The sequence below is a fragment of the Python bivittatus genome, unplaced genomic scaffold (genome assembly GCF_059951505.1).
Source record: "Python bivittatus isolate LINGU-HERP-01145 unplaced genomic scaffold, Pbiv_v1 ctg000080_np1212, whole genome shotgun sequence".
NCBI classification, from domain to species: Eukaryota; Metazoa; Chordata; class Lepidosauria; order Squamata; family Pythonidae; genus Python; species Python bivittatus.
Window position 1 is genome coordinate 71,421,224 of NW_028277035.1, and position 23,433 is coordinate 71,444,656.

The 23,433-nt window shown below is 37.2% G+C and overlaps 1 protein-coding gene across 2 annotated transcripts in view; it reads right to left on the reverse strand.

Moving 5' to 3' along the window:
* Positions 1-23,433, reverse strand: part of LOC103056103 (contactin-4) — a 247,391-nt gene that overhangs the window by 103,209 nt on the left and 120,749 nt on the right. For both annotated transcript variants that reach the window (XM_088134333.1, XM_088134332.1), the window contains exons 6-8: positions 16,363-16,499; positions 14,546-14,675; positions 3,124-3,274 (exon numbers count right to left, since the gene is read on the reverse strand). In XM_088134333.1, coding sequence (XP_087990459.1) covers positions 3,124-3,274; positions 14,546-14,675; positions 16,363-16,499 — 418 coding nt within the window. The remainder of the gene's footprint in view (positions 1-3,123; positions 3,275-14,545; positions 14,676-16,362; positions 16,500-23,433) is intronic.

Below are 23,433 nucleotides of genomic sequence, written 5' to 3' on the forward strand. Positions count from 1 at the left end.
AAAGAAGCATATCTTTCACTAAGCTTTTCTTTAATTTATGTTTTTTAAACCTTTTAGATTCAAGTCAGAGTATACTGTACCTTTAATTATCCATGGACTGACTAAATAAGTACATGCAAAAAATTATCTCATCTGGCTGTGCAGTGGAATGGAATAGCAAGACCATTAACATATTAATAAGAGTTGTACAACTTTGCTTGGATGATTGTGACCACCATGACTATTCTTCCTAAATAAAAGAGGTGCATATATTAAAGATCTGTTCTTTGTTCTCCTAAAAACTGCTGCATAGATTTGGAGAACATCTTTTGTTTTTCATGTTTTAAATTGGATGTCAGCTAGATTTATATATGTTATACTATTATTAATTTATTATTATGTAAATATAATACATAACTATGTAATAATTTATAATTCTACTCTATTATTCTTTCAAACAATAATAATATATTAATACATATAACATGGTTCAGCAAGTTTCAGAATTCCTGAAGCAGTATCTTGGATAGGCTCACAACTTATTGAGTAAATTTACATATTATATGAAATATGAATAGAAATACAGGTAGTCCCCAGTTTAAGAATAAGTTTCATTCCCAAGGTCTGTCCTTAAGTCGAATTTGTATATAAGCTGGAACAGTATTACTGTTATGTCACCCAGTATTATGTTGCCCAGAGTCCCCTATTGTGGGGGAGATGGGCGGGGGAGAAAACCAACAAACAAACAAACAAATAAATAAGGATAAATAGTATTGTGTAATTAATTGAAACCACTGTGTATTTAACTTGAATCATTGTGTATTTAACTCGAATTTTGCTACAACAGGCTCTGTTCTGAACTATGGGTCATCCGTAAACTGGGCATTCTTAACCCAGGGACTACCTGTAGTTACTTTCCAATGCAGTTACAAAACTTGTTGAGAGTACTGTGTTTTTGGCATTCTGTTCACTTAGTTCAGTGTTTCTTAAAGTGTGGTCCAAGACCTTCTCAGGGGTCCACAAAATCAAAAGTATTTGTCAGCTTATTTTGAAAAATAATGCAATACAGGTAGCCCTCAACTTATGACCATTCATTCAATAACTGTTCAAAGCTACGGCAGCGTTGAACGAAGGGACTTCCGATTGCTCCCCAAAGTTACAGCTGTTGCAGTGCCCCCGTAGTCACATGATCAAAATTCGGGCACTTGGCAATCAACCCACACTTATGACTTCAGGGGCGCTTCAACTCCCCCCACCTGCCTATCTCCCCAATCTATGTTTTTTTGGCCCCCTGCCACCCTGCACTCTGCCGCCCCAGCTGACCTTTGCCATCTTCTTGCTCCTGCTGCTGACGAGGCATGCCCACCCTGGCCCTTTGCAAGGTAGCTGCTAGCTGCACAAGGTTCTCTTCCCCAGGTCGCACACAGCAGTTTCCTCACGAGACCTGGGGAACGTAGCCTCATGTGGCCAGCAGTTGCCTTGTGAAGGGCCAGGGCAGATGCGCCTCATATGCAGCAAGAGCAGGAAGACAGCAAAGATCAGCCGGGGCGGCAGAGTGCAGGGTGGTGAGGGCGATTGCAGCTGCGAGTGGGCTGTGGCAGCTGTGGCTTTGTGCCGTGCTGCTGGGCCATGCTGGGCCTGGGCTCAGCACTGTACTGCAGCTCAGGGGCCACTTCTTGTAGCCTCAGAGTCGCAGCATGCCAAGAATCCCCTTTGTGCCATGCTGCTAGGCTGGGTTGGGGCTTGGCTTCGTGCTGCACTGCGCTATGGCTCGGGCTGCTTCTTGAAGCCCCAGAGCTGTGGCACGCCAAGAAGCCCCTTTGTGCTCTGCGGCTGGGCCAGGCTGGTGCTGGGCTTCTGGGCAAGAAGCAGCCCTTGAGCTGCAGCGCAGGCAAAGCCCAGCCCCAGCCTGGCCCTGCAGCATAGTTCGTAGGAACTTCTTGGCATGAAGAGTGAGGCAGGGTATGCCTCATCATCAGCAAGAGCAAGAAGATGGCAACGGTCAGGCAGGCCGGTGGAGTGCAGGGTGGGAGGATGACTGCTGGTGAGACTGTGCTGGAGTGGCAGCGGCTCCCTGGGGCCGCTGCTGCTTTGTGCTGTGATGCTGGGCCAGACTGGGGCTGGGCTTTGTACTGCAAAGGGCTTCACACTATGCTACGGCTCAGGGGCTTCTTGTAGCCCCAGAGCCATGGTGCGCCAAGAGGCCCCTGAGCCTCAGTGTGGCAAGCAGCCCAGACCTGTGCCAGTCTAGGGCTGCTTGCTAGCCCACAAGGCAGGGTGTAGGGTGGCCAAAAGGGCAGAGATGGCAGGGAGAAAGGGGGGTCCAGGGAGTTGGAGGCAGTCCTTTACCTTACTGAGGCTCGGGGCTGGGAGGGAATGGCTTGGATTGGGGTGGGTCCTTGGCAAACGACCAGTGGAATTTGCTTAATGATGGCAATGGAGATTGCTGGGATTGCTATCACTGAACGATGTGATCATGTGACATTGCACTTTACTACCGCATTGCTTGGTGATAGAAATTCTGGTCCCAACTGTGGTTGTAAGTCGAGGATTACCTGTATTAGAATCCCATCAAACAATCATGAAAAGTGATGATGGCAGTGAATGCATCACTTTTAATACAGTAAATATCGATAAATCTAACCCCTACAAACAAAAGCTTTTTTGAGGTCCTCCATAATTTTTAATAGTGCGAAGGGGCCCTGAGAGAAAAAAGTTTAAGAAACACTTAGTTGACAAATTAATATATATATCTAGTATAATATTTACTTCTTTATGCACATTAATATATTTTATCTGAAAGGTTTTAAGTGATTCTGAAGTAGAATTGCCAGATTTTACACCTGTCCAATTATTTCTTTATAACAGGACATTCAAGAATTAATTTTAGAAATCTGAATAATAAGTGACAACTGCAAAGTTCCTGAAAGATTGCATTCTGGTAGCTTGTGAAACTATTTCAAGCTAAAATACTGATCTTCAAAAACCTGAAGAATGAAATAACATATTATGTGTATTCAGGAATTGGTACTGTTTGATCTTCAGGTTGAATACTTGCTCCTTTTGTTTATTTTTTTCAAGCCAAATTTCAAGGAAGCGTACACAAAACTCAGTAGCAACATAAGCCTTATTTTCATATATTACCTCTCATTTTCTTTTAGGATCTCTTTTCCTTTCTTCCAAGCAAAAGTTGGCCTTGGAGAAGCTTTAGGCTTACATTCAATGGTTGCATCACTACCAACTTTAACAAAAGTTAATTTTTTCAAGAAGTTTTTGGAGAAATCTGGACCCACAGCTGAAAGACAACAGAGAACTCAGAATTAATAAAAACTACCATCAAATTCTTTTGAAATGAATGTTGAATTTATTCTGAATTCTCTCAGAATGTATCATTATTAGTTTACATAACCAATCATTAGAATACCCCCAACTCGTGATTAAAAATGATAAATAAAGCAATGATTTGGACTCAAAGATAACTTTATAGAAGCTGATAACACTTGTGTGGCAAGTGTGACATTGATTTTCATTAACTGTTTTGTTTGGTATGTTTTCTGTATTCCTAAAAGGCTATTCCAGAGGCTGACAGATCATCTAGAACAATGAACATTGTGTTACAGGTGATCACTGAAAAACAGGGCCGTAATCTGGTAGCAATTAAACACTGGATTGAAACCAATGTGATTATTAAATGTTTTCTACATGTTAATTTCAGTGATACTACAAATATTGGATGTGGTTCCCTAGGAACTTCATGACCTTCGTGGTTGCTCATGACTACATTAAGTGATAACTTGCATCTGTAAAATAGCTATCACAAATCAAATAATGCATCCAGAACTTTCATATCACCCCACATCTTCTCATATAATTTGCAATTTTTCACAGAAGGAATTCATATCTCTGCACTCTACCTCCATCCTTGCAAATAAGGCAACAAATTAGGAGAGGACAAATGATATACAGTCGTGTGAAAAAGAAAGTACACCCTCTTTGAGTTCTATGGTTTTATGTATCAGGACATAATAAAAATCATCTGGTCCTCAAAAGTAGGTAAATATAACCTCAGATGAACAATAACACATGACATATTACACCATGCCATCGTTTATTTTACAAAAATAAATAAAAAGAAAGCCAAAATGGAGAAGCCATGTGTGAAAAGCTAAGTACACCCTTACTGCTTCTCTAGGTATGAAGAGGCTAAGTAGCAGCCAGGTGCCCTTGTTCAACTGATCATCAGCAAGTGTGACTACCTCTATAAAAGCTGACGTTTTAGGAGTTTGCTGGTCTTGAGCATTGAGGTTTGTGTTAACACAATGCCAAAGAGTAAAGACATCAGCAATGATCTTAGAGAAGCAATTGTTGCTGCCCATCAATCTGGGAAGGGTTATAAGGCCATTTCCAAACAATTTAAAGTCCCTCATTCTACTGTGAGGAAGATTATTCACAAGTGGAAAACATTCAAGACAGTTGCCAATCTTCCCAGGAGTGGATGTCCCAGAAAATTCACCCCAAGGTCAGACCGTGCAATGCTCAGAAAAATTGCAAAAAATCCAAGAGTTACATCTCAGACTCTACAGGCCTCAGTTAGCATGTTAAATGTTAAAGTTCATGACAGTACAATTAGAAAAAGACTGAAGAAGTATGCTTTGTTTGGAAGGGTTGCCAGGAGAAAGCCTCTTCTCTCTAAAAAGTACATGGTAGCACGGCTTAGGTTTGCAAAGTTGCATCTGAACAAATCACAAGACTTCTGGAACACTGTCATTTGGACAGATGAGACGAAAGTAGAGATGTTTGGCCATAATGCACAGTGCCACGTTTGGCAAAAACCAAACACAGCATATCAGCACAATCGTCTCATACCAACCGTCAAGCACGGTGGTGGAGGGGTGATGATTTGGGCTTGTTTTGCAGCCACAGGACCTGGGCACCTTGCAGTCATTGAGTCGACCATGAACTCCTCTGTATACCAAAGTATTCTAGAGTCAAATGTGAGTCCATCTGTCCAACAGCTAAAGCTTGGCCGACATTGGGTCATGCAACAGGACAATGATCCCAAGCACACCAGCAAATCTACAGCAGAATGGCTGAAAAAGAAAAGAATCAAGGTATTGCAATGATTCAGTCAAAGTCCAGACCTCAACCTGATTGAAATGCTGTGGCAGGACCTTAAGAGAGCTGCGCATAAACAAATGCCCGCAAAGCTCAATGAACTGAAGCAATGTTGTAAAGAAGAGTCGGCCAAAATTCCTCCACAACGATGTGAGAGACTGATAAAGTCATACAGAAAATGATTACTTCAAGTTATTGCTGCTAAAGGTGTTTCTACAAGCTATTGAATCATAAGGTGTACTTAGTTTTTCACACATGGCTTCTCTATTTTGGCTTTCTTTTTGTAAAATAAATGATGACCTGGTGTAATATGTCATGTGTTGTTGTTCATCTGAGGTTGTATTTACCTACTTTTGAGAACTGCTAAGGACCAAATGATTTTTATTATGTCCTGATACGTAAAACCACAGCACTTAAAGAGGGTGTACTTTCTTTTTCACATGACTGTAGATGAATGAATGAACCTGTAGTAACTCTGAATGGCTACCTACTGTGAATATAGTTAGACTTTCAAATCTGCAGCTAAGGTAATTCTACCATATTGTCTTAACACATTTTACAGAGATATATTATTAAAATAAGAGTACTGGGCTACACTGTAGGATTGAACAGGGGCATCTGCAGGAAGGGTAAAAAAAAAAAAAAATCAAGATGGCAGGTGCACTGCACAACCTGCCCCCTTTTTACAGGCTTGTGATGTGTATTTAAAAGTCCTGGGGCTTTGCTTGCACAGTTCTGCCTGCCATTTCATTCTTAACCCTCACCCCACAGACACCTCTGGGACTGAATTGATGGGATTCATCTAGAATTAGTAGATCTTCCACATTCCATTCTTGGAGATAGGCCACGCCTATACTTCTATGTGCCACTTTTTCCATATCCAGTTAATGTCTATATTGTGCCATTTTAGTCACTTTAATATCTAGACCTGGTTTCACAAATTAACAATCATTTGTTACCCCTATAGAAAGCATTTTTCGTACAACACCAGATCTGTTTCTCTTCTTTTGAGGTGGAGAAGGGGAAATTGTTCATTCCTTTCTCCTATCCAGAACTGACTTTTCACCAGCTGACTGCCCTATAGCTTCGCTCCTAAAGAGTTATAAGAGAACAAACTCTGTTGGCTAGCTTCTGGGGGTGAGGTTTTGAAGACTTGGAGAAAACCTTTTTTCTGCAATCTGTTTCTAGGTGGTTAGTAGGAGACCTATTCTATGTTTCTGCTGATGTAATGTGAATCAGCTTTTCCCAAAAAGCTGCAAGGTCCAAAGTGGCAAATGAAGATTTGTCATCACAAGCATCTAGTGAAGGATTAGAATTGAGTAGTAATAATGGTTTAAACAGACACTGAAAAACTTGAGCTCAGCTACGTTTTCCATCAGATTTACTTGCTCATAGTATAAGTGATCTATCACACCGTCATTGAATCACTTAGGAGATTGGAAGTACATTATGCCTGAACATTGTGGCAAAGATGAGATTTGTTAATAATGAGACAGAAAGATATTATATAAAAGAATTATAATTAAGTCTTTTTTCTTCCTGTATTAGCAATTATCAGAAAAAGGCAGATACCAGTATTACCAGAGAAACTGTAGTTGCTTCATTCAAAGTAGAGTGTATCATTATATGTGCTCTCTAATTAAAAATCTTCTAAGTATAATAGCCTTTTTCCTTGCAGTGTTTTCACTACACAGTTTTATGTTTAACATTTAATAATGTCAGGTCATCTAGTCATTTCAGGCATTACAGTGATTTTTTTGCAGGAAGGAAATATATTTCAGGGAGCTTTATATCGTAGCTAAACAATCAAGGATTAAAACAACTTAAAAAGTATTTCCTGATATAGAATGCCTCTTAGTTCAGCATCTGGCCAAAAAAAATTTAAACTGAACCAAACGAAAAAAGGCCTCCCTTCTAGAACAAAATCTACGTTGTTATAGAACACTTTAGAACAGTAACACGGATGCAAAGTTGTCCTTCAGTGAAAACAGCTTCCTTTGATCCTTGGAGGTATCCATAGGTAGGATAGAATTCTCACTTTCAGAGAGGGGAGACTGGCAGAAAGTGCCTCTGTCCCTTATTGCCCTGAGTAGAACTAAACTCATATGATCACTACATCCAAATATCATCTTTTCAAATTAATTTAAAAAAAAAGCAAACTTACATTCATGATCGTTTTGCTGAGCAATGGACATGTACCTTCTTTGCAACTAGCCATATTTTCTAGCCATCAGGACCATATTTTCAATGTAATGGATCAGCTTCTGGCATGCTTGTTACTTAGCAACTACTTTCCTTTTGTGGTGGACATAATGGCAAAGCTGGGACAGGACTGATATTGCATGGAGATGTTATGTTTGGAAAAAATTTAAACTGATAGACCCATCTAGTTTGTGGAATTAGTTTCTCAAGATGCATCGAAACCCAGTTTTCTAAACAAAAACCAATTCTTGTTATCTCAATAATATATCTTTAGTATAATGACTATAGATAAAAAGCTTGAATTTTACTTCCAAGTTTGTTTCAAAAGGTATCCTCAAGTGATATCCTCCAATGCATGATACTTTACTGGGAATCATAAATATTTGTAAGCCATTGGGATTTCATAAAACCCTGAAAAAAGATGAATGTAAGACAGAAACTATTCAGAGAAGACTTAGTGCTCAGCAACCTACCAAATTGGTGCAAATAAAATAAATGTCAATTGTATGATTTGGATATTCTCAGCATGTAGTCTGTCAAGAACTAAGTTTTTTAGATCTGCAGTGGCTCAAATATCAAATAATGATAACTATCTCTTAACAAAATATATTTAGGTTCCACTGTCCCTTTATTTTGTTATGGAATGTAGAAAATTCTGATGTGGCAAATAGTGTTTGTGCACATAATTTGTTGAATGGTGATAGGAGTTTCAATTTTATTTTGAAATAATTTGCTGAAGATGTGTTTTCATTTTTAACAAGATTGACCCATCGTGTATAGGAAAACACTCATATTTCCAGGTTTCTATGACAGCATACCCTTCTCATTATATACAGAAACTATACACCCTCTCCACTTTTAGCGACTACAGTCTGTTCCAGTGACTTTGTCACTAAGCAAAATGGTCACTAAGTGAACACGTGACTCAGAGAGAGAGAGAGAGAGATGCTGCAAAGATCACTGGTTGCTGCTGTCTCATTTAGATAAAGTTCTTGCATGCAGCTATGCCAATGTTACTCACACTCCAGTGTGCGATGCTGTCAGGTGCATGAAGAGTGGTCATAAGTGCATGCATTGGTCAGAAAATGATTTTTTTTTTTTAAATTACCATTGTATTTGCGAACAATTGTTGAAGGAGGACTGGCTGTATAACAAAGAATACTTTGACTGCTTTTTAATGTTTTTTTTTTCCAAGTTACATTTTACAAAAAACCTATAGTTAACAATTATTATATCTGGGACTTTAATAGCTTGCGCACACAGAGGAAAATAAAAAGCTAGTTGCACAAATTGGTTGTGCTTTGAAAGGAATATTTGCCTATGAAAACAAATCAAAATGAAATTGATCATTGTGAATTTGTTTTACAGACTAACCTTCCTCTTGATAATTTCACTTTTGAAATACCACTAATTTGTGTGACTTTTTTTCCAGTGTCTTTCTTCTCTGAATATGTTTAATTTCCTGATTTTCTAGGCAAGATCTACATGAAGTTGGAAAGAAAGCTTGAGATCAAATGAACAATGGTTTATCCTTTTCAAGCTAGCATGCATCTTAAATGACTGGATCATAGTTAGATCTAGCTACTATGGTACTATGATTGCCCTTTGGACTGATCTAGTTACACAGTCTTATCTCATCCTCCTCAAGACTTCCTACAAGACTGATTTCTTTAATGTGAGTATCTGGAGTAATGTTGTATATTTTATCCACTCATTACAGTACGTTTAATTGCTTTGAACTAATTAGGAACTGTTGTATAGGTCATGTTTCCTTTGTAGTAACATAAATGTGGAAATATTGTCCCTACTTTCACTGTTGCCTCTTCAGAGAACTTTGAGTACTTCATGCTTAGGCAAAACTTTTTATAGGTACTCTAAGCCATTTGACACAAGACAAAATTGAACACTTTGATATTATACATAATTTGCATTACTTATAAGCATATTGTACAATAATATAATACAGGTAGTCCTTGCTTACTGACTGCCTCGTTCAGCAACCATTCAAAGTTACAACCGTGCTGACCCTCAGTCACGTGACTTGCATTACACTCAGTACATGTTGTCCTGTGCCCGACGTGTTGCCCCTTGCAGAGCAGAGAGATTGGAGAGGAAGGGATTACAAGAGAGTAAGCAGGCCCACAATGGGGAATACACATCGAAAGCAATGTGCTGGTGCCAGCAGCCACGAGTGTACTTTGCATATAGCCTGGTATATTCCCCATTGTGGCCCTACTTACTCTCTTGTAATCCCTTCCTCTCCAAGCTAATTATCCCAGTGCTGGGGTGAGTACTCCAAAGGGCTGGGAAGTGGTTAGGAGGAAAACAAAAGCCAAAGATGTGAAACTGATTAGTCTTATCAGTTTCGAGCTGGCCATTCCAGTGGATGAGCTTCCCAAAGGACGGAAGAGTGGGGGAAAGGAAAACACAGTTGTGATCACGTGATTTCCCACTCAGCAACCACTTTGCTTAGCGAAGGAGTTGCCAGTCCCAATTGTAGTCACTAAACAAGGACTACCTGTAGTAACTTAATAGATTTTAGAAGCATCCAGAGTTTTCTTTAGACTCCTTTTATGTGAAATAAATCCATAAATCTTGCCACTATGGATCCTATTTTGCTGAACTCTATTTCTCTTTCCTCCAGAAAATTGGAAAGATGAGTTTTTCCCTGAAAACATCTACCCTTATTGATTAAAAAAAAAATGACCAAGAAATAAAATTCTGCTTAGAAAACACCTTAAATCTTCTGAACAGATGAAACTTATGCTATTGAACATTCTCTTTCAAACATATAAAAACAATTATCTAATCAAAACTTTATTCACTGCTTTAAAAATGAAACCTTTTTATCGATTCTCAGGTTTGTTTCACATAATAGGTTTCTTACAGTAGCACAAATGAACACAGCAATATTTCAGAAGCTTTAGGTATAAAGGCAAAAAGAGAGAGAGTTTAATAAATAAGGCTGCAGGTTGGGCCAGTGTGCTCAGATTTTTTAGTTATAATACTAGCAACAGTTTGGCAAATGGTTTTTAAACAACTGGTACGTACATTCTCTGTGTGGCAGAATGCAGAAACAGTATGTGCTTACACAATAGGACTTTTGGTATGACGCTAAAGCCTTCCGATAGACATGGGAGGATTCTGCACACTTCAAAAATTATTTGGAAGAAGTGCTTTGGATCCTATATGACAACAAGATCTCTCTGCTACTCCTTCAAATAGCACAACTTTTTTCAGTAGATAAAAAGATGCTGTTATTTTAAAGAATTTACTCAATAAAGTTAGCCTGACTCCTAAAGCAGCAGCACTATTTTGCGGGATTCATACAGAAGTGTGAAAAAAGTCAAAAAGTCACTTTAGGCAATAGCAGGGAGGTACATCTTTCTTGGAACATATTCCAAGTGTTCACAGCCCCAATTCTGTGATTAACCTCTACAGACATGGTTCCATCTATTCTGATCCTCCTCATTTTTACTCTCCTCCTCCTCCTCCTCCTCCTCCTCTCCCTTCTCCCATTATCATTTTTAGCTACAGCAAGATAAATATTTCAAACAAATGCAGATATGCAGATGCAAGTTTACAATAATTTTTGTTCAGTCCCCCACAGCACATAAAACAGACCCACCAGGGCTATGCACAAAGGATCTTGCCCTCGACATAATGATCTTCAATGATATGCCCAATGTGATAAATCCACTGAAGTGACAATGAACATCTTGTCAGAAGCTGCTGAGGTTTTACTCCAGTCTTTAATATCATCATAGGATTATTACTGTCTAGATAAACACTACACCCAATTCTGGCTCCAGTAATTATGTAAAGTAGAGCTGAGACCCCAGGGCCACTGCAACTCTTAAGCACCTCTAAAAGTTGTCAACCATATTTATAATTAATATTAATTATATTACATAAATCATACATACTTTATGAATATAGCAGAAGAGGCAAATTATTAATTATTAAACATAGGGAACAATCAAATTAACTATATTCAAGTGAACTAATTTTAATCAGTTCAAATCTTTTATTATATATTTATTAGTAAATTTTACAGAAAGGAATGAAAGAATTGCAAAATCCAAAAAAAAAAAATTACATGAAAAACTATAAAAACAAAACAGGAGAAGCAAACAAACAAACAAACAAAAAAGCCAGAAAAGGAGGAAACTATGGATATATATCACATTAATCAAATCTGTCAAACAGATTTCTAAATTTATCTTGGGAAATCAAATAATAATGATTCTCTAAGATTACAAAGTATCATAAAATCTATTCAAGTGTGAATTACATTAAATCAGCTTTATTTTTTACACCTGCCACACTTACTTTTTGGACTCCAGGATTGGCAAACAGGATGAATGCAGTTTGTAGCTCAGGAGAAAAAAGGAAAACAAACCAACCAACCACACACCACCACCACAACCACCACCAGGCACTCCTGGTCTAAATGGCCCAGCAGCTTTTCCTTAGGGTTATTAAAAAGTAATGCCATAGAAGTAATGCCATCCCATTTGTCAATCTGACATTTGTAATCTTCTCATCCTGTTTTTTCTATCATGTCTCCCTTGTTCCTTAATAAAGTACCTATTCTTTATACTTTCCTTCAATGACTCTTTTCCTGCCAAAGAAATACCTAGAATTGGTGATTTTTATTTTTTTTTCCTAAAAGTGCTTCCACTATTGGTATGCTTTGGCACACACAGATAAGAACTATTGGCATGTCTGAACTTAGGACATTCTGCTTCTGAGATGCCATGTCTGCAGATCTTGTTTCCTGCTCCCACAATTAAGTCTTAAGACCATATCTTGACTGTGAAGTTCTAGATAACCTCTAGATAGCAAAGAGATACAAGAACTTTCTTGGCTGCCCTCTAGTCTTGATGCAGTTCTAATATGGTTGTTCTAATTTAGGCAATTGCCTATACTGGATTATCTTTTATTTGTCCTACTCTTATATCTGTTTTATGTTTAGCATTCATTACAAGCTGCTATTACAGGTAGTCCTCATTTAGCAACCACAATTGGGACTGGCAAACTGATTGTTAAGCAAAGCAGTTTCTAAGTGAAACCACAACTGCGATTATGATCTTACTTCAGCTTTCCTGTGCTTTATCTCCTGCGAAGATTGTAAATGTGAGGATTGGTTGTAAAGTTACTTTTTCATCACTGTTGAAACTGTGAATGGTTGCTAACTGAGGCAACCTGTATATATTTTGTCCCACCAGGTAACAGGATCTCATGAATCCTATCTAGCTTTGAAAGCTGAGTGGAGCCAGTAATTAAATTTTAGAATTCACTACCAAGGGTTGTGTGCTGACTACCATCTTGGCTGGCTTCAAAAAAAGGTTGGACCAATTCATGGAAGGTACTGGGATTAATGGCTATTAGCCTTAATGGCAGTGTGACTGGCTCTAGAGTCCATCTGCTGGGAAACTAATAGGCTTCCTTGTGCAGTTGGCTGGCCATGTGAGATCAGACTGCTGGAGTAGATGGGCCAGGGGGCCATCAGGGTACTGCTTATGTTCTTATATTCAGGTCTGCTTAGAACTTGAATGGGAGACCATCAGGAGTTACCAGGGCTATGGGTAAGACTACGAAGTTTAAAAAAAAAAAAAATCCCAGGGAATGGGATAGCAAACTACTTCTATGCTTATATTTTTAAATGTAAAGAGAAGAGACTACATATGAAACTGTCATGGTTAAATACATTCATTCCTATTTCAAGCATTCCTGAAGGACAGTTTGCCCAACAATGTCAGTATTCCCAAGCAGCGTATATCCACAGCTATAAAGGGTACATTTTAACATGTGTATTCCAATAATAGAAGTCTTAGGAAATGGTTGTGAGAAGTTAAATGACCTTTCCCCACTACTGAGTTAAAAAGCTATGCATTGATCCTTGAATTGGCAGACAACAACACTGGAATGAAAACTGCTATCCATTTCCCCAATCCCTGCCCTGTTTCCATTGTTTCTATTACCAACTATTGTCAGCTGACATTCTCACCCTCCAAGTTAATGGGTGAAAACAAAGATTTTGCAGAATGAGGCTCTCATTGGGTCATGCTGTGATAGGGGAAAATACAGGTTAGTATCAGTGCGGTTAGGGAGGCCTGAGCCTATGTGACTCATATTCTGGACAAGACGAAGGCAATGTCATGAGGACGAGGGAAAAAATAAATATTGCCAGGGTATGACAATGGCATGGTTAGGTGCAAATTGGCAATAGACAAGTATACTCTAGACAGGAAGAGGCAGAAAATAGATAGGGCTTTCTTGAGTAGTCTTTGGATGATTTCCAGTAGTTCTCCAAGCCATGTTATTCTGAATTGTTTATTATTCAACCTATTATTAATTTGTCATACTGCCTTTCTGCAAAAATAACAAAAGTTGCATAAAATTAATTTTAAAATAAATTATTTCACAAAAAACAAAAAATCCATGAATAAAACTACCATTAAAAAGCCAATAAAACTAATGAATGCAATTTAAAAAGCCAAGTTAAAAGACTGCCTTTTACAAAAGTTCTTCTAAAAATTGAGATCATGTAAGGCATCTGTAACTCTGAAGACACAGGATGAAGCCTGTTTCCTGCATGCCCAGTGAACAGAGCTCTTTAAGGGACTCATCCTTATTATCTACTTCCCCCTTCAAGTAGAACAAGGCCATAAGTTTTACTGGACCTTAAACATTAAAACTGTCATCATGAAATGAGCCCAGAAAACAACAATAGCATTATTAGGCTACTAAAATAAAGAATCCTCCAAGTGAAGGCACTTAAAATTAGTGTTTCCCCCCCCCCACAAATATCAGCGGAAACACAATGGATTTACACCTTTGCAGTGAGAGAAAAAAAGGAAAGGATCATTGCTGCTGCCCAGCAAAGACACTGAACATGTGTGTGTCTGCAGGATATGCTTCTGAAATTGGATTTGTACTGGTTTGTATCTGTGTTTAAGTGCATTAGGCCCCATAACATGTCCATCTTTACATTAGATAATACACACTAAAACCGCTTTCATTTCAAAGAAGCAACTCATTGTTTGAAGGTGAAATAAAAGTAAAATATGACATAAAACATTTCACATATAGGGGCAGTCATTACCACCTACTTACAGGAAATGCTTTGGATCAACTTTTTGCATAGACATTTTTTATATAAATTAATGACTTCATTAGAGGCAATAAAACAAACATTAGGGCAACAGAAATTTTTCAATAGCTTTAAGTAAAAGGAGCCCACCAATTACGCTCAGTTCTGCGCTGACATAGATGACTCCATATCTATTTTCTGCCACACACTGATACATGCCAGTGTCTGATAGGTTCACGCTGGGAATGGTGAGTGTTCCATGTTCTATTTGAAGTCTTTCCTGCAAAATGGTTAAATGAATAACGTAAATATAAGAAACTTGCCTTCAGAATTTATATATTCCCACAAACACATTATTTTAAATGACAAACAGGTGGGTGGTGTCAATACTAAGGTTGAAAAAGACAAATTCATAAACAATTTATATGAGGGAATCTTTTTGCCAACAAAATTTATATCATTTTAAATGGGAAAAGCAATACTAGAATTGTCTTTAATACTGCATCTTTCTTCTTGTTCTCAGTGATTGGACATCTGAACTATTTTGATTAATAATTCCTTGAAGCACATTAACCTGAATCTAAAATTACTGTTGTCCTATGGCATTTTATGGCCCTTACTCAGCTAGACAAGTTCTTTACAAGTTTGGAACAACATAGTTATTAGCTTTCTGCTCCCTTGAAGGTTAATGGAAAAGTAATCACGTTCAGTGGTGCAAAGCAATTGTATGCACCCCACTAGATTAAAAATTGTTATACCCCAAAGATATAAATGATAATCTTTTAATAATCCTTACTTTAGTTTAACGTGATTTAAGTTCAGAACCATCTGCTAGTGATCAGCATGAAGGAAGTCACATTAGCACATGGAACAAAAGAATGGGCAATCAGTGTTCAGGCTAAGGATAAAGAACTCACAACAGCAATAACAATAAAAGCAGCAAAGTGCTTCTCTAACACAATAGGAACTTGAGTGTATTTTAGCAACTCTTAACATATAACTAATATAATCTTCTTAAAAACTGTTGGGCTTTTTCTTGGCTGTAGGGTTGCAATTTAATGTCGAACAGTCTTTATTTGACTGAATCTAGGCAGCAATAGTTTCACAAAGTGCAGGTGAAAATGAGCAATTTGCTTAGTTTTTGTCCTCAAAATTGAGACAGTCAAGGCCTGGAATGATCTCCTCTGGTGAGATTAGGAATAGAGGGGTGCTGATGGGATCATTTCCTTTCTTTCCATAGCTCATTAATCTTTAGGCAGTTCAGTGTGACACTGCTAATGGTATGTCAATTCCCTTGTTGGCCGTGTCAGCAAAGGTCCGTAGAAGTGAAACGGAATTACCGTTACAGACCAGAGGGCTTGTTTACATTCCATAATGTTCAATTAAAACCTAGACACTAAAAAACAGAATAGAAGAAAGGACGCTTATAGCCTGAGTGACTATATTCCCATTTTTGCTTTTCACAGTTAGCACTTAACTGAGATTTTGTTATAGGCGATATTTTGTTTGCCTGTGGAGTTGCAGCGACTGAAAAATGTGCAGCCATTTTATGTATCTTTCTTCTCAAAACAAATATCCCCGGAAAGGAATCCCACAGCTTCTCAGTTCCAATTGATTCAGCAAAATCTTTGTCAAAGGGAGAAAATGGCACTTAAATGCCTAACTTTCACTGAACATTGGTTGAAAATTAGGTGCTCCAGGGTGATTCCTGCTTTTGAAAAGTATGACTTGAATTACATTGTTTTAACTATATGGAAATCTCAAGGTGATTTTGTGACATTCGCTCAGCAGGACAGCAAGTCTGCAGTGGGGTAGATGGAACTTTAAGACTACGTGGTTTCTGTTTTTTTCTTTCTTTTTCAATAGCAACAAAATAAAAAGAAACATAAAAGGTCATGACACTGAAACAAATCTTTGCAAGTTAATCCCCAACCTCAGAGCATCAACATTTGGAAGACTGCTTGTACCTGAGGGAGAAGAAGTTCACCATCCTTCAGCCAGCTATAGGAAGGCTTGGGTCTCCCATTTGCTTTACACTCCCAGTAGACACTGTCTTCTATAGCCACCTGAACATCACTTATTTTCTGAATCCAGTTGGGAGGAGCTGTAAGGAGGACAGGGACATTTGTCTAAGTAAAAGTTTATTTTCCGTCTGCCATGATCTTTCAAATACATCAATTGCAATGCATGCTTTTCTTAAAAAAAAATAACAATAGAAATGTGGACTAAGGATCAGATTGCTATGTTTCCATGAAAGCAGATTATATATGATCTAATAAAAAATAAATGTGACTTTTGACACTTGTATATCAATCAGCGTGAGGACTGCAGTGATTTACAGGAATATGCTGGGTATATCAGGTTTTTTGGGGGGAGTGGGGATATGCCTTCAAGTCAGTGTTGACTCCCTGAGGTACTTAAGAAAAATGTTAAAAACTAATCTGGTCAACCAATAAGTATTTGTATTGCTTTACTAATGTAATCTATTCATGTCAACTGTTTTTATAGATAACAGTTTCTTTGTTATGCATATGACTTGCAAGAACGGAGCAGAGATTTAACAGTACAGAAAAAAATATGAAATATTTCATTGTCTGAAGGGGAATAAAACTCCCCCTGAAATCTGTCTTATGGCTTATCATGTTGTTGTTGTTGTTCAGTCGTTAAGTCATGTCTGACTCTTTGTGACCCCATGAACCATATTGCACCAGGTCTTCCTGTCCTTCACTGCCTCCCTGAGTTTGCTCAGTTTCATGCTCATTGCTTCAGTGATGCTATCTAACCATCTCATCCTCTGCCGTCCTCTTCTCCTTTTGCCTTCAATCTTTCCCAGCATCAGGGTCTTCTCCAAAGAGATCTCTCTTCGCATTAGGTGACCAAAATATCTGAGCTTGAGCTTCATTATCGATCCTTCCAATGAGCAATCAGGGTTGATTTCCTTTAAGATTGACTGGTTTGACCTCCTAGCAGTCCAGGGGACTCTTAAGAGTCTTCTCCAGCACCACAGTTCAAAGGCATCAATTCTTCGGCGCTCAGCCTTCTTTATGGTCCAGCTCTCACAGCCATACATTGCTACTGGGAAAACCATAGCTTTGATTGTGCGGATCTTTGTCAGCAAGGTGATGTCTCTGCTTTTTAATATGCTGTCTAGGTTTGCCATAGCTTTCCTCCCAAGGAACAAGCGTCTTTTAATTTCATGGCTGCAGTCTCTGTCTGCGGTGATCTTGGAGCCCAAATAAATGAAGTCTGTTACTGCTTCCATTTCTACCCCTGGATCAAATCCCCGAAGAATGTAATTATTAAACTGAAATATTAAGACAAGTATAGTGCCCCTTGAAGACTGATTTGTTAGGCTACAAAATATTTAGGTTGAAAGTAACAGAGTCATGTGTATTTCAGTTAATTCCAACAGTTGTTTCAGTCATCAAAAATATAATTTGCATGGGCAAACATAAACAATAGAAGAGTAGTACAGATGTGGAAAAAATAGTAAAAGCCAATTTAGCATTAGAAGAAAACAGCAGTTTAAATGGACTGGAGGGATAAAACAATTAAATTGGATTGAGTAGATCCAAGAATAGTGATAAGAAATGTGAAAAATGTAGTAATCAAATCTAGCAGCCACAGAGCCAAAGTAGATCTTAAAGCAAAATCAGAACATACTTTTCATGAAACTGAACTGCAAATAAATGGGCAAAAAGAAGCCACTTTAAAATCAACGAAGACAGACTAATACTTTTTTTCTTCTGCAGATTAACCTGGTTACTCTTGTGGACATTGTTACACTTACAGTCCCATTATACGCAATAAGAGATCTAACTATCTGCAGTTAAATGATCTCAGAAAGTAACTTTCAGAAGGATGTATCTCAAAATTAAGCAGACTATCATTACCTTGATTGCATGTAACAAACACAAGTCTCAGTTAATAATCTGGGGATATCTTAAAGCTGCTAGACAATTAAATATTATATAGAATGGGAAACAACTGAGATTTATTTACATTTTTTGTAACACATAATAAAAATATAAGAGTATATATAATACCAGCAGAGGTCTCCAGGAAACTGGGTATTTTATAATATTCCATCTGTATTTAATCAGGTAAAAGAATGTCAAATTGTCAACTTAAAGTTTATCAACATGAACCTATACTTTTAAATCCATCTCTGTTTTCAGCATTTCTTGCTGGATAACAATAACTCACAAGCCACAAAAAATAAATTTAAATAGTTCTGTTTGGTGTTACTCTCAACAATACCTGAACACTTTTTGCCACATGTGCTAGGCAGATTCTTGCAACAATAAAAATATATTAAAAAGAGATGTTTAAGGACTTTTATTCAGATTATAAAATATACTAGAGATACATTAACACATTAACAGTGCAAAACTTCAGATGAAACGGCCATATATTCTTTTTTAAAAATGTTCAAAGAGAGAGGAAAAAAATATGTAAAGCAACCTTCCATGCACACAAAATACATTTGAACAAATTTCATTATATATTACATCCCTAAATTCAAGCTATATTTTGATTATAACTTTATAACTTTATAAAAATATAAAATTATATTTTGGTTATAATTTTATATAATTTTATAATTATAATTTTATAACTATGTGATCATATAGTTTGATCACTATAATTTTGGATTGTTATCTTGATTTATTTATGCCTCACACAAAGAATTCATATTTACTTTTTTCTCTTCCCTGGGTTTAGCTAGTATACTACAGCAGTTCTGCTTAAAAATACTTGGGTTTGCCCTTTTCTTCTTATTTGCATGCCTTCATTAAGCCAGATATTTATTTATTCCATTTTTTCTTACCTGCTGCAATCAAGAAAAGATAAGGGCCATTGGTCCCTCTTGTCTGTTAAAAATAACCAAAGGTCCACTAAAATGCTTTCAGTGTTACCCCTGGAAGCAGGATGAAGAGCAATTCTAAAGAGTAAAATGAAGCTCTATGTCTGGTTGCTGACTGACCACTAATAAGTACTGTATGATTTATGTTGTGACCTTAATCATGCCTTGACATTTAATATAACATTATGGAGAGAAATGAATTAACAGGAGTGGTGAATCAGTATTTTTGTGCCTTCTTTACAAGTATATGGAAATTTAGGCAAAAATGATTGATTTTGTTTAGTCAGCCTAAAAGTGGACACTAACTTTTCTGGAAGGCTCTTTTACTAGATCCTATGGCAATGGTCCAGTAAGACTTTAGCATTCTCAGATAATGTCACTATCTCTGTAGATTCAGATCCGTTACTAATTTAAATACTAAAAAACATTCTGTTCATGGTTCTTGATTGCTTCACGCTGTCCCCATTTATATACATTGTGCTCACAGAAAATTTCACCATATCAGTCACACTTCATAATGTTCAATACTCTCATCATGCGCATGTTCACACCAAAGGAATGTAGAATGAGCCACTTTGACTTTTCTGAAACTCTGGCTAGAGATGCAATCAGTTCTTTTTTTCCTCCTTGGAAAGTATACAATCACAGCCGTTCAAAATACTACATTTCTCTGATACAGTTTTGAAAGTTCAGGATCAGGTCTTCGAGAATTAGCTCAAACAATTCCCATAACTCTCATAAGAGTTCCCACTGTAGTTCTAAATGAGATACAAATCTTTACTTTATTGCAAAGAATCACTGAGTTTTAAGTTTAGGAAAACTAAAACTAGAGTTCAGGTTAGTGTAATTTCTTTAGAAGTATAGTATAGAAGATGAAAATATAAAACTTGGCCTGCTTGAAAGAACTGTGTTATTCAGTTCATGCATTCAAGAAAATCATATAAAAGTGAAGTAAAGTAAAACTTTATAATATGTCAGTAACATATTTATATTCCAGTGAAACATCAGATTTAGTAATATCTTTAAGTCTGAAGACATCAAAGAGGAAAAAAAAAATCTTTGCGGCACCTTTGTGAGTAGTAATGCTAGGCCTAAAATTAATCTAGAGCTGGAGACATACAATTGGCACCTTAGCCATATGGCTGAAAGTGAGCAATTTTATGGAACAATTTCAATGGAGAAAGAAATCATGAAGGCATTCAAAGCTAAAAATGCTGTAATGATGGATGACTTTGATCAATGTCGTGCAGACTCAATAAATGAAAAGAGATGGCATTGCTAGATATCCTCAATGACAGTAACTAGAAGATTGGCTGTGAAACTAACAAGAGAGAAATGAACCTGGAAGGGAGTCACTGCCAGTACCCTGAACTTGGTATAAATTGTAAGCATTGCTACTCCAACTGGGCTAAAAATAATTAATTTATCCAAATTGATAATGAATTAAAACATTATTATTTCAGCTTTATTTTAACTGTTTTCTCCTCTTTTTGGCAAGATTTTCCATTTTGCAAGGTGGTAGTTCCTCTTTGGCATTTATAAACATTGAAACTAAGACATTTGAGTTAAGAGGAAGATAGAATCGTGGAGATTCTTTGCACCAGTTTGCCTGAATCTTTAAAGGAACTGATCAGATGGAATCTGATAAATGCAAACCAGAATAAAACTGTTACTTTCTGTGATTTGGAAAGTGTACATCTATTGATGCAGCCTAAAACTGCATTAATCTGTTTGTAATGCAGCATTTCTAGTACAGGCAGTCCCCAGGTTAAGAACATCCGACTTACAGACAACTCGTATTTACAGACAGACTGCCATAAGGCCTATTATATTAAAAATTTGAGTTGAGTACAATGGTTTGTAATAACGCATGCACGCACTACTTTGTGATGCTCATGAAAACATTGCATGGCTACAGTGGTTTGTCTACTCAAGGAAAAAGAACACCATCTGCCATTTTAAGTTGGATCATTTTTCTCTTATTTACTGTTGTAACCATGCCTCTGAAGCGTAAATCCGATGCAAGTGCTGGTGGTGCATCAAAGGAAAGGAAAATGATCACAACTGAAAATAAAGTGGAAATAATAAAGTGATCAGAGCAGGAGATGATAGCATTTGAGGAAGAAGACTAGGACCTAAAAATTCCAGAACCAAAAAAGTTTTTGATAAAAGAGTTAGCCAAAGCCTGAAGGGAAAGTTAGATGAGCAAGATCCTAATACAGAGAGCTTCACCAAAGTTTACCATACAGTTACCAAGGGCCTCAACTGCTACAAGGTCATTTATAATGAGAAAAAGAAAAGCTCTGTACAAATCTTCCTTGATCCCTACTTCAAGGTAAAGGTAAAATACAGTATATAGTATATACTAAGACAAACATTTGACTAACTGATGCTAAATAAGAACTGTATGTATCTGTTCTGACTTACCTACAAATTCAACTTAGGAACGGATCTTGTTTACAACCCAGGGACAGCCTGTATCTCAAATTAAGGTTCAGATCAATTCCAATTTGAGGATCCTTCAAATCGCTACCAAGCCAGATATTCCCCACCCTATACTTATGTTGAAGAGTATTGGATCCAGGAATAATACTATGATATCACTCTTAACACCTCACTCTGATTTATGAGGAGTTATTTATGAATGTTCTTTGATATGGTTTTCAAGCTACCTATGGATGCAATCATTTCATTATTTAAGTAGCTTGCTAATCAGACATACATATGTCTTGGTCAGCAGGTATTTCTTGTTTATGATTCTACCAAGCTCAAGCTGCAATTCTGCTCCTAAAACTGCTAAAACAGTTGACATTATAGAAGGAAAAGACTGAACCAAGATAGTAGTTTAATTATTTAATCAATTTATATGGCCACCCAACTTGCAAATTGTGATTCTGGGCAGCTAACATCCTATATTTCCTAGTTATCTATAAAGTCTTTTGTCTTATTTTCTCAATAGTTGGTATACTGTTTCTTTACTCTTGCTTTTATTTTGAATGTACGTGAAGGACACCTTTCCATATCCTTGCTATTCTTTTTTCTTATTTCAATTAAATTTTTAAATTTAATGTTGCCAATGGTGGGCCTTTGAGCCTTTTCAAGAATCCTTCCCACCCCCCGTCGAAATCTGTTTCTCATCTCAAGAAATCTAAACAAGATCCTTTGCCTACTATCCTAGAATCTAGAAAAAAGCTATTAAGCATATGAAATAAAATTATTACACATCAGAGAGGTCTCTGTGTTTCAAGATAACATTCCAGGTACATTATACTTAGCTCTTATATTTGCATGGTAATCATAAATACAATAGGATTCTTAGCTTTTAGTCATTCCATCTTCTTTTATGGTTTCCAAGGCAGGGAAAGGGGATTTTTCTGAGAGTCTGCATCTTTGTTCAAATATCCCCCAAATGCCTAAAGTTTACCACTATCTCAAGCTCTTGCTATAGAAATTAATCTGTATTGCCTTTACGAAGACTAGTCAGCTTCCTTTTTTGAGGTGAAGAGGAGAAGCTAAACTCCCACCCTAGAATTAACTTGTTTACTTGCAGGGAAGATTAAGCATTTGGATGTCACACATATTAGAGCCCAGATTGTTTTTTTTTTTTTAAATGCACACAGACAAAAACCCAAGGTCAGCACAATACGTCTTTCTTCCTGTCTATCTTTCTATCTCTTTTAGCAGCTTTACAAAGTGCATAATAATATTACTGACAAAAATATAGTCTGGTTTATGTGCAGCAAGCAGGACATTTGAATTTCATTTTCCTTTCTTCACATAGTTAACTTGGTTTAAAAGAACAACACTGTAAGAGACAGATCTTAATCTCCAGGGATATATTGTGTTAGAATATTTTGCAGAGAAAGTCAGCAAGTAAGTGACAAGTTTGATTTTCTATATGAAATACTTTGGAATATTCCTTTGGATGCAGTTTTGATCCAGTAGAAACAATGCAAGCATTGCAGTTTTTCCTCTCAACATGATACATTTCCCATACACACCCATTCAGACATACAAGGGGGGACCCAAAACCCCCCCCTGGACTTTATTTATAAAAAATTGTGTTTTTATTTTTACATGTTCAAACTTCAGTCACCTTCAAAGTACTCTCCATATGATGCAATACACCTATCGAGGCGTTTTTTCCACTGCTCAAAACAGGTTTCGAACT